This window comes from Portunus trituberculatus, chromosome 26 (assembly GCF_017591435.1).
Source record: "Portunus trituberculatus isolate SZX2019 chromosome 26, ASM1759143v1, whole genome shotgun sequence".
Lineage (NCBI taxonomy): Eukaryota > Metazoa > Arthropoda > Malacostraca > Decapoda > Portunidae > Portunus > Portunus trituberculatus.
Genome location: NC_059280.1, coordinates 1,341,238 through 1,352,253, shown reverse-complemented (window position 1 = coordinate 1,352,253; position 11,016 = coordinate 1,341,238). Strand labels below are relative to the sequence as shown.

Sequence of the window (11,016 nt, the reverse complement as noted above, 5' to 3'; positions counted from 1 at the left end):
ACTCGTTGCCTGTGAAAGTATATATTTTATCAATCAATTAGTAAATGGCGTAGAAATGTATACTTCTATATCTGCACCCACTTCTATAAACATTTCCTGTTTACCTTATCTATTAACTATTCTTGCCTTATTTTTCTTTTTATCTTTTTATGGAAATTTTAACCAAATATTTTTTTCTTTTATTTAATGTCACCCCAAAAAATAAGATAGTTTAGGCTCGTGGCGGCCATACCCACTTATATAAACATTTCCTGTTCATTTTATCTACTAACTATTCTCGCCTTATCTTTCTTTATCTTTTTATGCAAATTTTGATCATATCTCTCTAAATCAATGTAACCTTAAAAAGATAAAATAGTTTAGGCGCGTGGCGGCCATAACAACACTGAGCTGCGCCGAGGGAGGAGGAGAAAGGAGGCAGTGGGAAGGTTTTAATAAATAACTCCACGCTTCCCCGGTGACCTTGACCTGACCTGACCTGATGAGTGGGAGTGTGTGAGGGAGGACAATGCCATTCCCCGCCAGGAGAGGAAGAGCGGGGCGGAGATGTGAGTGTGGCGGTGGTGGTAGTAGTAGTAGTAGTAGTAGTAGTAGAAGCGTAAATATAAATAAGTAAATGAATGGAGTGGATAGTCTTGATTGTGGGGGTGAGAGAGAGAGAGAAGTAGTCATAATAGTAGTAGTTGGAGTAGGAGAGAGTAGTAGTAGTAGTAGTAGTTCGTTCTCTCTCACTCTCTCTCGCTGATTTTCTTTTTTTAGATAGACGTGATTGTGGTGGTGAGAGAGAGAGAGAGAGGAGGAGAATAAGTAGTAGTAGTAGTAGTTGGAGGAAAGAGAGAGAGAGAGAGAGAGAGAAGTAGTCATAGTAGTAGTAGTAGTTGGAGTAGGAGAGAGTAGTAGTAGTTCTCTCTCTCTCTCTCTTTCTCTCTCTCTCTGATTTTCTTTTTTATCTTTTCTCCCTCCCTCCCTCCTCCCCACTCCCTCCCTCCCTCCCTCTCTCTCTCCCTCTCTTTCCTCCCCACTCCCTCCCTCCCTCCACCTAACCTAACCTAACCTATTTTAAATCTCCCCTAACCTTAACAGTTCCAGGCAACCCAGGCAAGGCGGGGCTGACTCGCCTCCCCGCCCCGGCCTTGGGGGCGGGGCGGGGCAGGCCGGGGGACTATGACGGCCAGGGTGACGCCATGAGGAGGGTTCCACACTATGAAGAGGACCCAAATTGGTATTGTTGTTGTTGTTGTTGTTGTTGTTGTTGTTGTTGGCTTAGAATATTCGTCATTATTTCTTGGCTTTATTTATCTTATCTTACTCTCTTCTCTCTCTCTCTCTCTCTCTCTCTCTCTCTCTCTCTCTCTCTCTCTCTCTCTTCTGTCTTTGTTGTTGTTGTTGTTATTGTTATATTTATTGTTATTTGTATTATTATTCATCTCTCTCTCTCTCTCTCTCTCTCTCTCTCTCTCTCTCTCTCTCTCTCTCAGGAACTGCCGTGGACAAGACCCCCACCAGCAACACTACCCCCCACCCCCACCCCCACCTATAACAGCCCCCAGGAGCCCCAAGCCCCCCCAAACCCCCGAGGCAGCTGGGGTCCAGGGCGGAAGGGGCGGGGCCGTGGCCAGGGCGAAGGCGGGGCGGGGTGGGGTGTCCGGAGAGCTGACCCGCCTTTAGTTTGGTCTGGCATTCCACATCTAGAGCATTCTTTCGTCATACAGAAGGAGTGTGGGGCGGGGCAAGTGGGGCAAGGGGGTCCTGCGGGGTGTACCATGCCCTCAGGACCCCAAAGTACCCCAGACACCCAACCAGGGCAGAGTTATAGTGCTGAGTGTAGCCAGTTGCCCCGCGCGAGTGAAAATAAGTGCTCTGGGTTTACGGGGCCAAATATGGGGCACGGGAGAGGCCCAGTGACCCCGCAGGACCTTAGAGGAGGACCAGAGACCCCAGTAAGACCCCAGGGTGCCCCAGAACCCACCACTGGGGCAGGAGAGAGCATGGAAACAGAAACGCGAACTACAACAATATCGCCACACAAACACTCAGAAAAAACAAACTTACAGACAAACGCAAATGCTCTCGCTGCTGCTGCCGCTGGTACAAACACCCCCGGAGCCCCACACGCCCCGGGGCCCGTGCCGGCAGCCTCGGGGACTGCAGAACTGGAGAAAGAGACTAGACGTTACTACCAAGAACTTTTAGGAGGATCAGATGTAGCAAACAGAAAAAGTGACATAAATCAGAGCTTGTCCACTTCCCAGGTGGCTCAGATCACAGTGGAGTGTCGTACAGTGGAGGCGGAGAGACAGAGGGAGGAGGAGAGGCAGCGGGAGGAGGTGGAGAAGGAGAGGCAGAGGAGGGAAGAGGTGGAAGCAGCATGGAGTCTCCTGCATCGCCTTTGGGAGTACTCAAGATGCAATCCGTATGACTTTGATGGGTGGACCAGTCTCTTGGGACATGTGGAGGTGCTGGTGAGTGGTCCAGAAGTGATGATGGGTGGGCTGCTGCTACTTTTGAGGGTATTTTAAGAGTATTTTAGAGTGATTTAGAGTGTGTTTTAGTGTTATAAGGGGAGTTTTTAAGGGTGTTGTAGTGTTTTAAGGAGGTTTTAAGGGTGTTTTAGGGTGATTAAGAGTGTGTTTTCACCTAACCTAACTTTGAGGGTGTGTTAAGAGTATTTTAGAGTGTTTTAGGGTGATTTAGAGTATGTTGTAGTGTTCTATGGAACTTTTCAAGGTGTTGCAGTGTTTTAAGGAGATTTTAAGGGTGTTTTAGGTTGATTAAGAGTATGTTGTAGTGTTCTATGGAACTTTTCAAGGTGTTGCAGTGTTTTAAGGAGATTTTAAGGGTGTTTTAGGTTGATTAAGAGTATGTTGTAGTGTTCTATGGAACTTTTCAAGGTGTTGCAGTGTTTTAAGGAGATTTTAAGGGTGTTTTAGGTTGATTAAGAGTATGTTGTAGTGTTCTATGGAACTTTTAAAGGTGTTGCAGTGTTTTAAGGAGATTTTAAGGGTGTTTTAGGTTGATTAAGAGTGTTTTCACCTAAACCTAACTTTGAGGGTGCGTTTAGAGTATTTTAGGGTGATTTAGGGTGATTTAGAGTTTATTGTATGTTCTAGGGGTTTTAAAGGTGTTGCAGTGTTTTAAGGAAGTTTTAAGGGTGTTTTAGGGTGATTAAGAGTGTGTTTTCACCTAAACCTAACTTTGAGGGTGCGTTTAGAGTGTTTTAGAGTGTTTTAAGGTAACTTAGACTGTGCTATAGTGTTCTAAGGCAATTTTAAGGGTGTTTTAGGGTGATTAAGAGTGTTTTCACCTAAACCTAATTTGAGGGTGTGTTAGGATAATTTAGAGTGTGTTGCAGTGTTCTAAGGGTGTTTTAGGGTGATTTAGAGTGTTTTGTAATGTTTTTAAGTTTTTTTAAGGGTGTTGTAGTGTTCTAAGGGAGTTTTAAGAGTGTTGCAGTGTTCTAAGGGTGTTTTAAGTGTGTTGCAGTGTTCTAAGGGTGTTTTAAGTGTGTTGCAGTATTCTAAGGATGTTTTAAGGGTGTTGCAGTATTCTAAGGGTGTTTTAAGGGTATTTTAGGGTGATTTTAGTGTGACTTCACCTAACCTAATCTTTGGTACCCCCAGAACAACCTTGAGGCAGCTCGGTCCGCATTTGACGGGTTCCTGCCACTCTACCCATACTGCTTTGCTTACTGGAAGAAGCTCTCGGACATGGAGGCAGCACATGGGGAGGAGGAGAGGTAGGAGGAGGAGCTGGAGGAGTAGTGGTGGTGGTGGTGGTCAGGTAGGAAGAGGAGGTGGTAGTGAGGAAGGAGGTTGAGGGAGGATGAGGAAGAGAAGGAGGTGAGGTAGGAGGAGGAGGAGAGGTGATGGTGGTGGTTTAATTCTCTCTCTCTCTCTCTCTCTCTCTCTCTCTCTCTCTCTCTCTCTCTCTCTCTCTCTCTCTCTCTGTCTGTTTTTTTTATTTCATTTTTTCTCTTATTCTCTTTTATTTTCTATTTTCTCTTTCTTTTTCAGTTTTTCTTTGTTTTTTCTCTTAAATGTATAAAAAACGTATCAAAAATGTGTCACAATGTATCACCACTGTTCCCCCAGGGCAGTGGCGACCCTCCTGCTGGGGATAGAGGTGATTCCCCTGTGTGTTGATCTGTGGCTGCCCCTCATCACCTCCTTCACCACCTACGCCAGGAACCAAGGCCTGTCTGAAGCCTGCATTAGGGGGTGAGTGGCTGGAGAGGGTGTGTTAGGGATATTTTTGGGGTGTTTAGGTGTGTTTTGGGTGTATTTTGGTGTGTTTTTGGTGTGTCCCAGTACTGAAGGGGTTAAAATAGTGAAGACTGTGGCCATTAATCTTCTGCCCTCCATACACCCTTCCTAATGTCAATAAAATGGTCTAATGGTACACAAATCTCAAGGTAAAAATGTGTCCCAGTACTGAAGGGGTTAAAATAGTGAAGACTGTGGCCATTAATCTTCTGCCCTCCATACACCCTTCCTAATGTCAATAAAATGGTCTAATGGTACACAAATCTCAAGGTAAAAATGTGTCCCAGTACTGAAGGGGTTAAAATAGTGAAGACTGTGGCCATTAATCTGCCCTCCATACACCCTTCCTAATGTCAATAAAATGGTCTAATGGTACACAAATCTCAAGATAAAAATGTGTCCCAGTACTGAAGGGGTTAATCTAACTTAACCTAACCTAACCTAATCTAACCCTAATGCAGTGTGTATGAGGCCGGCCTGCAACGTGTGGGGGGTGCGTGGGGCAGCTCTCCTCTATGGGACGCCTTTATTTCCTACGAGCAGGGCCGCGGTGATCTGGCAGCTGTTATGGGGCTCTACAGGAGACTCATTGGGACCCCTCTCAGGCTCTATAACAAGCATTGGGACCAGTAAGTTGTCTGTCTGTCTGTGTGTCTGTCTGTCCAACTTAATCTAGCTTTATTATTATTATTATTGTGTGTGTGTGTGTGTGTGTTAATATCAATGATATTTGTGGTGAAGGTTGTAAAAAGATGTATAACTAATAACTCTCTCTCTCTCTCTCTCTCTCTCTCTCTCTCTCTCTCTCTCTCTCTCTCTCTCTCTCTCTCTCTCTCTCTCTCTCTCTCAGCTTCCTGGCGTTAGTGAGAGACCACCACCCTCACAACTTTCTCACCAAGGAAGACTACCAGACACTAAGAAAAGAGGCTTGTGAGGAGCTGAAGATTAAACCCTCCTCCTCCTCCTCCTCTTCCTCCCCCTCCTCCTCCTCTTCTTCCTCCTCCTCCTCTTCATCCTCCGCCAACAGTCAGTCCAGAAGTATTGTGAAGGTAAGTGTTTTGTGTGTTTGTGTGTGTGTGTGTGTGTGTGTGTGTGTGTGTGTGTGTGTGTGTGTGTGTGTGTGTGTGTTTTTCTTTTTTTCCTTTATTTCTCTCTCTCTCTCTCTCTCTCTCTCTCTCTCTCTCTCTCTCTCTCTCTCTCTCTCTCTCTCTCTCTCTCTCTCCTCTCTCTCATCTCCCCTCTCCCTTTCTTCCTCTCTCCCTCTCCCTCCCTTAAACACACATACACACACACCTACCCAGCCACCACACTCTCTCTCTCTCTCTGCCTTAACAGTCCGCCCTGCCTGAGGACCGCCTAACCAGCCTAATGAAGGAGAAGATTGTGGCGTCCTTTATTAAAATTCACGAGGAAACGGAGAAGGAGGTGGATAAGAGATGGAAGTTTGAAGAAAAGGTAGGATTAGGGTAGATTAGTGTGTGTGTGTATGTGTGTGTGTGGGGATGTTTTGAGTGCATTTTGGATGTGTTTTGGGGGTACTAGTGTGTGTTTTGAGGGTTTTGGGTGTGTTTGAGTGTTTTTGGGGTGTGTTTTGGGGTGTTTTTTAGTGTTTTGGGTGTGTTTTGAGGGTTCTGGGTGTGTTTTGGTGTGTTTGGGGTGTGTTATGAGGGTTTTGGGTGTGTTTTAGTGTGTTTTGGGGTGTTTTGGTGTGTTTAGGTAGTTTTTTAGTGTTTTGGGTGTGTTTTGAGGGTTTTGGGTGTGTTTTGGGTTTGTTTTGAGGATTTTGGCTGTGTTTTGGTGTGTTTTGCTGTGTTTGGGGTGTTTTTGAGTGTCTGTGTGTGTTTGAGGGTTTTGTGTGTGTTGGGGTGTTTTGGGTGTGTTTGAGTGTGTTTGGGTGTGTTTTGAGGTGTTTGGGTGTGTTTTGAAGGTTCTAGGTGTGTTTTGAGGGTTTTGGGTGTGTTTTGGGGTGTTTGGGTGTGTTTTGGTGTGTTTTAGGGTTCTGGACGTGTTTTGGTGTGTTTTGGGTGTGTTTTGCTGTGTTTTGGGGTGTTTGGGTGTGTTTTGAGTGTTCTGGATGTGTTTTGCTGTGTTTTGCTGTGTTTTGGGGTGTTTGGGTGTGGTTTGGTGTGTTTGAGTGTGTTTTGGGTGTGTTTTGAGGTTTTTGGATGTGTTTTGGGGTGTTTGGGTGTGTTTTGAGTTTGTTTTGAGGGTTTTGGGTGTTTTTTAGGGTTTTGGGTGTGTTTTGAGGGTTTTGGGGTGTGGTTTGGTCTGTTTTGAGGGTTTTGGGTGTGTTTTGGTGTGTTTTGGGTGTTTTTGAGTGTCTCCTGTGTGTTTTGATGGTTTTGGGTGTGTTGGGGTGTTTTGATGTGTTTTGAGGTGTTTTAAGTGTGTTTTGGAGTGCTAGAGTGTGTTTTGGGTGTTTGGGTATGTTTTGGGGTGATTGGGTGTGTGTTGAATGTGTTTTGGGGTACTAGAGTGTGTTTTGGGTGTGTTTAGAGATGTTTAGGTATGTTTTGGTGTGTTTGTGTGCATTTTGAGTACAATTGAGTGTGTTTGGGATGTATTTAAGTACATTTGAGTATATTTAAACCCTATTTGAATACATAAAGCTCATTTTAACCACATTTACAAGAAGCAGACTGTGATTTTTACACATTTCAAGCAATATAACTTAACCTAACCTTGCCTAGCCTAACCTAACCTAATCACACACCCCTAAACCGCAGATAAAACGTCCCTACTTTCACGTCAAGCCCCTGGACCGCAAGAGGCTGAAAAACTGGAGGGACTACCTTGAATTTGAGCTCCTGGAGGGCGACCCAGTGAAGATTATAACACTTTTCGAGCGCTGCCTTGTTGCCTGCGCCCTTTACGAAGACATTTGGTGCAAATACGCAGAGTTTATGGAACGACATGCGCAGGATGTGGTGGAGGGGAAGTATAGGGGTTGCACTACCACTGAGGAAGAGGAGGAGGACTGGCGAGGGCAGGAAGAGGAGGAAAAAGAGGAAAAAGAAGAGAGGATGCTTGGAGATATGAGTGAATTTGTCGGGGTTCAAGAACAAATGGAGGGAGAGAAAATAGGTTTGGAAGAGGAGGAGGAGGAGAAAAGGAGGTGTTTTCAAGAGGAGGAAGAGGAGGAGGAGGAAAAGACGAGAGGCTTTCAAGAGGAGGAAGAAAAAATTAGGAGTTTTCAAGAGGAGAAGGAAGAAAAAAGGAGAGATGTAGAAGAGGAGGAGGAGGAAGAGGAAAAAATGGCAGACTTTCAAGAGGAGGAGGAGAAATGTTCTGAGAGGGTGAGAGAGAGCGGAGAAGAATTGAGTTTTGAGAAGGAGAGAAGAGAAAAGGAAGAGAGAGAGAAGAAAGAAGAGAGAAGAACATTTGAAGGATGGAAAAAGAGAAAAAGAAGAAGAATTTAACAGGTGTGAGATGGAGAGAGGAGAAGAGGAAGAGAGAGAGAAGGAGAAGGAAGAGGAAGACAAAAGTTTGGAGGAGAAAAGTAGAGAGAAAGAAGAGAGAGAGGAGGAAGAACAAGAAAATGACGAGAGTTTAGAGCAAGAGAGAAGAGAGAAAGAGGAAGAAGAAGAAAAATCCAAAAATAATCAAACTTTTCTGAATAAAGAAAGAAAGGAAGAAGAAAAACAAGAAAAACACGAAAAACACAACTCAGAAATGAAAAACAGAGACAATTTTACGACATTTGAAGATTTAGAAAGGAAAGAAGACGAAGGAGAAATAGAAAACGGAGAAGCAAATAGAAAATGGACAGCTGGAGAGGAGAGAAGAAGGAGAGAAAGAGAGAGAAGCAAAACAATGGAAGAAGAGAGAGAGGAGAAAAGTGAAGAGATAAATGAGAGAGAGAGAGAAAGTGAGAGAAACATTAAAAACAATAATAATGATGAAAGTGAGATAGAGATAGATAGAGAAAAGGAAGAGGAAGAGGAGGAGGAGGAGGAGGAGAAGAAGAGAAAAAGTAATGAAGAAGAGGAGGAGGAGGAGAGGAGAAGAGGAAAAATAGTAATGAAGAAGAGGAGGAGGAGGAAATAGAGAGAAAAAGTAATGAAGAAGAGGAGAAGAAGAGGAAGATAGACAGTGATGAAGAAAATAGAGGAAGAGAAGAAGAGGAGGAGGAGGAGAAGAGGAAGAAGAGGAAGATAGATAATGATGGAGAGAAAGAGGTGGAAGGAAACACAATAATAAAAGTGGAATTGGAAGAAACAGAAAACAGAGAGAAAACGGAAATTGCAACAGAAAACGAGAAAAACGCAAAACAAACGAGAAAAAACGCGTCCGAACACCAAAAAAACGTAGACGGAGTGAAAGAAAACGAGAGAAACACAAAGAAAACGGAAAACAGCGAAAGAGAAAACGGACCCAGGATAAACGTGTCCGAACACCCAAAAAACACCAAAAAATCAGAAAAAAACGCAGACGAACCGAAACAAAGCGAAGAAAATGGAAAAAAAACACAAAACGCCAAAACAGAAAATGGAACCCCAAAAAACACGTCCAAACACCAAAAAAACACGAAAAAATCCAAAAAAATCACCGATGAACCGAATCAAACTGAAAAAAACGAGAAAAAAACGCAAAATCCAAACGGAGGGGAATCGTTTGGGCAAATTCGGAATAGGCTTATAAAAAATTTAGGCCTATCGGAGCGGGTGATGAGGTGTCCTAGGCTGACCCGGCACTGGATTCTGAAGGGGGTGACCTGGGAGGACGTGAGGCAGGTGTACAAACGCGCCGCTTGGATTCACTGCTCAGGAAAGGCGGCCATCTTGCTCCAGTGGGCTGAGTTTGAAGAGGCGCAAGGTTGGTGTTTGTGCGTTTGTGCGTGTTTGTTTGTGTTTGTGGTGTGTGCGTTTGTGTGTTTGTGGGTGTTTGTACGTTTGTGTGTTTGTGCGTGTTTGTGTTTGTGGGTGTTTGTACGTTTGTGTATTTGTGCATGTTTGTGGTGTTTTGTTTTATTTATTTATTTATTAATTACTTATTATTTTGCAAGGTGGGTGTTTGTTTGTGCGTTTGTTTGTATGTTTGTTTGTGTTTGAGTTTGTGGTGTTTTATTTCATTTTTATTTTTCTTGATTTTCTTTTCTTTATTTTTTTCTTTCTTTTCTTTCTTTATTTTTTAATTATCTTAATTTTTAATTGATTTTTTTTTCTTTCAATTTTTTTCTCATTTTTATTTTCTATTTTCATTTATTTTTCTTCACTTTTATTAATTTCTATTTTTTTTCTATTTCATTTATTTATTTATTTATTTGGGGTTTATTTATTTATTTATTTATTTATTTGGGGTGTTTGGGAGTGTTTTGGGGTGTTTGGGTGGGGATTGGAGTGTTTAGGGGGTGTTTTGGTGTGTTGTTCCTTTTCATTCATATTAACAATGTTTTCAGATGTAATACTGTCATTATTATTATTATTATTACTATTATTGACTATTATGACTAGTTTGATGGTTCTATTGACAGATTAATATGATAAAAACTCTTACAAAAAAAAGGTTTCTCATATCTGGACTTTGACAAATAGTGGCAACATGACCTATATTTTTAAAAGGCTCTTGTTTCAGTCACACAGGTTTTTAAGGGTAGTTTGATGGTTCTATAGACAGATTAACATGATTTCTACTTCCTATAGAGTATAAACACTCACACGAACCAAGCTTCTCGTAATAAACTGAAAAAATAAATATTGTCAAGCAGTTCCACTTGTATTTTAGTCCCTGGGGTGGTCTGAGTCTGATTCCGAGTCCCACTTATCAACAAATCACAGTTATTAGGGTCAAGTTATCAAGGTTCAACACTACTACTACTACTACTACTACTACTACTACTTCTTCATTCCTTCATCTTTTTATCCATGTACCTTTTCAAATAACTCTTAAAATCCTCATTGTCATCATCATTACCAATTTTATTCTCTCTATCCATTCAAACTACAAAAAAGTATTATTTAATTACCAAACCTAACCCAACCCAACCCATTTTATCCTAACCAAACCTAGCCTAGCCTAACCTAACCCAACCTAACCTAACCTATCCATTGTTTCAGGCAATGTGGATATGGCAAGAGAGCTTTTGTCATCTATCATCGTCAAACATCCAACTCTAATTAAGCCCAGGTGTGTGTGTGTGTGTGTGTGTGTGTGTGTGTGTGTGTGTGTGTGTGTGTGTGTGTGTGTGTGTGTGTGTGTTTACCTAGTTGTAGTTTTACAGGGCCTGGGGTTTGTTGGTGTGGCCCTGTCTCCATATCTACACTTATCCAATTTTTCTGTCAAGCTCTGCACACTCGTTGGTGACACCACTTCCTCACTCAAACTGCTCCACGTCTCAACACATCTTTGCGGGAAACTCTATTTTTTAACATCTCTCAGACATCTTCCCTTCCTCAGCTTCTTACTATGCAATCTTGTGCTTCTAATGTCATATTCTTCTCTCAGGATTAGTTTCTCATTATCCGCTTGGTCCATTCTGTTGATCCATTTATAAACTTGTATCAGATCCCCTCTCTCTCTCTCTTCTTTGTTCCAGGGTTGGTAGATCCATAGCCTTTAGTCTCTCCTCATATGTCATCCCTTCAAATTCTGGAACCATTCTTGTAGCCATTTTTTGTTGTCTCTCCAACTTTCTTATGTGTTTCTTTTTATGAGGGGTCCACACTACTCCTGCATATTCCAATCTGGGTCTTATTATAGTACTTAGCAATTTCTTCATCATTTCTTTATCCGTGTGTGTGTGTGTGTGTGTGTG

The 11,016-nt window shown here is 42.7% G+C and overlaps 1 protein-coding gene across 1 annotated transcript in view; it reads left to right on the top strand.

The window, feature by feature from the left end:
* The first annotated feature begins 361 nt into the window (after nucleotides 1-361).
* The window catches only part of LOC123509241, a 27,618-nt gene continuing 16,963 nt past the window's right edge, over nucleotides 362-11,016 (top strand). Inside the window, exons 1-11 of the mRNA XM_045263439.1 lie at nucleotides 362-548; nucleotides 1,084-1,222; nucleotides 1,479-2,462; nucleotides 3,621-3,736; nucleotides 4,092-4,217; nucleotides 4,724-4,891; nucleotides 5,113-5,311; nucleotides 5,598-5,717; nucleotides 6,989-7,474; nucleotides 8,423-9,077; nucleotides 10,319-10,388. Of these exons, the coding sequence (XP_045119374.1) occupies nucleotides 1,764-2,462; nucleotides 3,621-3,736; nucleotides 4,092-4,217; nucleotides 4,724-4,891; nucleotides 5,113-5,311; nucleotides 5,598-5,717; nucleotides 6,989-7,474; nucleotides 8,423-9,077; nucleotides 10,319-10,388 (2,639 nt within the window). The 5' untranslated portion in view covers nucleotides 362-548; nucleotides 1,084-1,222; nucleotides 1,479-1,763. The remainder of the gene's footprint in view (nucleotides 549-1,083; nucleotides 1,223-1,478; nucleotides 2,463-3,620; nucleotides 3,737-4,091; nucleotides 4,218-4,723; nucleotides 4,892-5,112; nucleotides 5,312-5,597; nucleotides 5,718-6,988; nucleotides 7,475-8,422; nucleotides 9,078-10,318; nucleotides 10,389-11,016) is intronic.